The sequence below is a fragment of the Penaeus vannamei genome, chromosome 4, assembly GCF_042767895.1.
Source record: "Penaeus vannamei isolate JL-2024 chromosome 4, ASM4276789v1, whole genome shotgun sequence".
Taxonomy (NCBI): Eukaryota; Metazoa; Arthropoda; class Malacostraca; order Decapoda; family Penaeidae; genus Penaeus; species Penaeus vannamei.
The window spans coordinates 17,248,925-17,251,424 of NC_091552.1; the positions used below are offsets into that span (position 1 = coordinate 17,248,925).

A 2,500-nucleotide genomic window follows, 5' to 3' on the forward strand; every position below is an offset into this window, starting at 1 on the left:
ATGTTATATCTATTATATCTTGTTATATTTCGGGACAGATGAGGATACACTGGTATGTTTTGATTGTATATCAATAAGTAACTAAATGCTTGCATACTTGCAAGAGATTTCTGTATTTTATACCTCATGCACATTTTTTTTCAAATTCAAGAAGGGAGCAATATGCATATTTATGGTAACTATGATTCAATACTCTTATTCAATACACTTGTAACCATGTACTTAGTTTTCAGTCTAATTCACTCAGAAAATAGTTGTGCTAGGCTTTTCCCATGGCTCTCTTGGGAATCTAGGTTTTATCTTTCCACTTCCCCAACATTCCTAATCATCTTAACCCTGACTATGAATTTCACACAATTAGAACTACTCTTCTGTTTAAAACAGCATTGCAATTAAAAGCACAAAAGGCTTTCCCATCGATTTAATATGACATACATTTATTTTTTTTTTATTTTGCCAAGAGTTTGAAATACTATTTTTTTCTTCTATGCTTATATATTATGCATCTACAAAAGGTGACATCATTTTTCACTGTCATAAGGTATATTACTTTCTCTCCTATTATTATAAAATTATACATATAATACATACATACATAGAAGACCACTGCTATCAATTCCATATTCAACACTTGGCAAGGACCCAGACCACCAAGAGGTCCTATTGCTGTCACAGAACATGATACTCATAACTGTTATATGTGCCTTTTTAATCAAAATCTGGTTGAAAAAGTGCCTATTTATGTAAAATTACCAAAGTTCAAAATCTGCATATAGGTGGTACAATTTTGTTTAAATGTTCTGCTGTAGTGTAAATCTTAGTTATCCGTACGAAGGGCCCTTTTTCTACATCTCTGCATACAAGTGTACTAAAAAAACTGTACATTTACTTACTGAATTTGAAACATGTTAAAAAAGCCAACATTAATTACTTTAAAGATTTATTTTCTTAAAAATATCAGATCAGCAATCATAGTTGACACAAGTATAAAAGAGGAATTTGGTATATATATTTATGTATATCTAGTTAAGGTCAGCAGGAATGTATTGTGACATTTATTATTTCATTTCTTCTTGAGACTAGACTTCATATTTTTAGTTTAAACAACAAAAATAAATTGAATATAAGTATCTATATCAAAATGGGTTTCCATTATATTTTCAATCAACATGTATATATAACAAAACAGAACAAGATATTTCTTCAAATAACTAAGAAAGTTTTCCAGTAATGATGATAAATCAAGGAGGAACTATTTAACACACAATAAATCTTTAAGAACAATAATAAAACACAAATAAATAAAACAACAATAATAGCTATTATAATGATAATAATAATAATGATAATAATAATAATAATAATAATAATAATAATAATAATAATAATAATAATAATAAAAGCTATCTCTTAATAATAGTCTTGGTCTTATTCAACATACTCAAACCACTGTCATTTTATTTTCAAATATTTTCTATCTGACTTGCAACACACATAAATTTTCTTTTTCATTCACCTACTCCTGTAATAGTTTCAGACTCCCTGTGAGAGAATATAAGGCAAAGGATTTTGAAGATATAACCATTTACAAAGACTATAGCTAACCTCCGTAAATTATCTGAAACACATTTGACTTTCAAAGACTCCAAAATTGTATCCTGACAATCACTTGCCTTTTTGCTTTATTTACAAATTTCTTCATTACAATAATCAAACCAGGTGACTCATACAGACACAAATTTTATAATTTCTCTTATATACATGAAAAGATGGTTTTGATACATGAAAATACATAAGACACAGTTATTAATCAAGAAAAAACAAAAACACAGAACATAATATAATCCATATTCAAACCTGATAACACATTTATCAAACAACAAAACAAAACAAAACAAAAAAAGAAATGTTTTTCTAAAGCAGTCAACACTTTTTTATCCACGTCCCTTCTTCACCAACAAACAAACAAACACACAGACAAAACACCTAACCATAAATTACATACAAAACATTCACAGTCCTTGGGATGCTAGGTCAGAATTTCAGATCCTTAATAGCTGCAGGCAGATCTGGTAACTTGATGTCCTTTATCTGCTGTGGCAAATTCATGTTTTTCACCGCTGACACAGCACGAGCTGGAGCAGCCGCTAGTCCAGCCTGGAGGGAAAGAGAAGTGTGAGGATATTTTGATTATTTGATTGGCCCCATCAAAATAATCAGAGACCTTTGGGAAGTTCTGCTTCATCCATTGCAGATTTTTTGTGCAACTGCTGATATATAGGGATGTATTAATGATTTCATGAGATGAATTGTGACTAAAAGCATCTGTGTCTGATTTATGCCTATGGCTTGGAAATCTAACCAATGGAAAAAAATGTAAGCCATATGAAATATCATAAATTGCCATTATTATTCCTACAATGGCATAGAATAATGCAAAAATAGTGTTGATAAATAAAGCTAGCATTTTTTTCTTAAAAAGATTACTTACATTGCCGCA

The 2,500-nt window shown here is 29.8% G+C and overlaps 1 protein-coding gene across 2 annotated transcripts in view; it reads right to left on the bottom strand.

The window, feature by feature from the left end:
* Positions 1-923: 923 nt before the first annotated feature.
* or (AP-3 complex subunit sigma-2 or) overlaps positions 924-2,500 on the bottom strand; it is a 13,740-nt gene continuing 12,163 nt past the window's right edge. For both annotated transcript variants that reach the window (XM_027353117.2, XM_027353118.2), the window contains one exon: positions 924-2,157. In XM_027353117.2, coding sequence (XP_027208918.1) covers positions 2,035-2,157 — 123 coding nt within the window. In that variant the 3' untranslated portion in view covers positions 924-2,034. The remainder of the gene's footprint in view (positions 2,158-2,500) is intronic.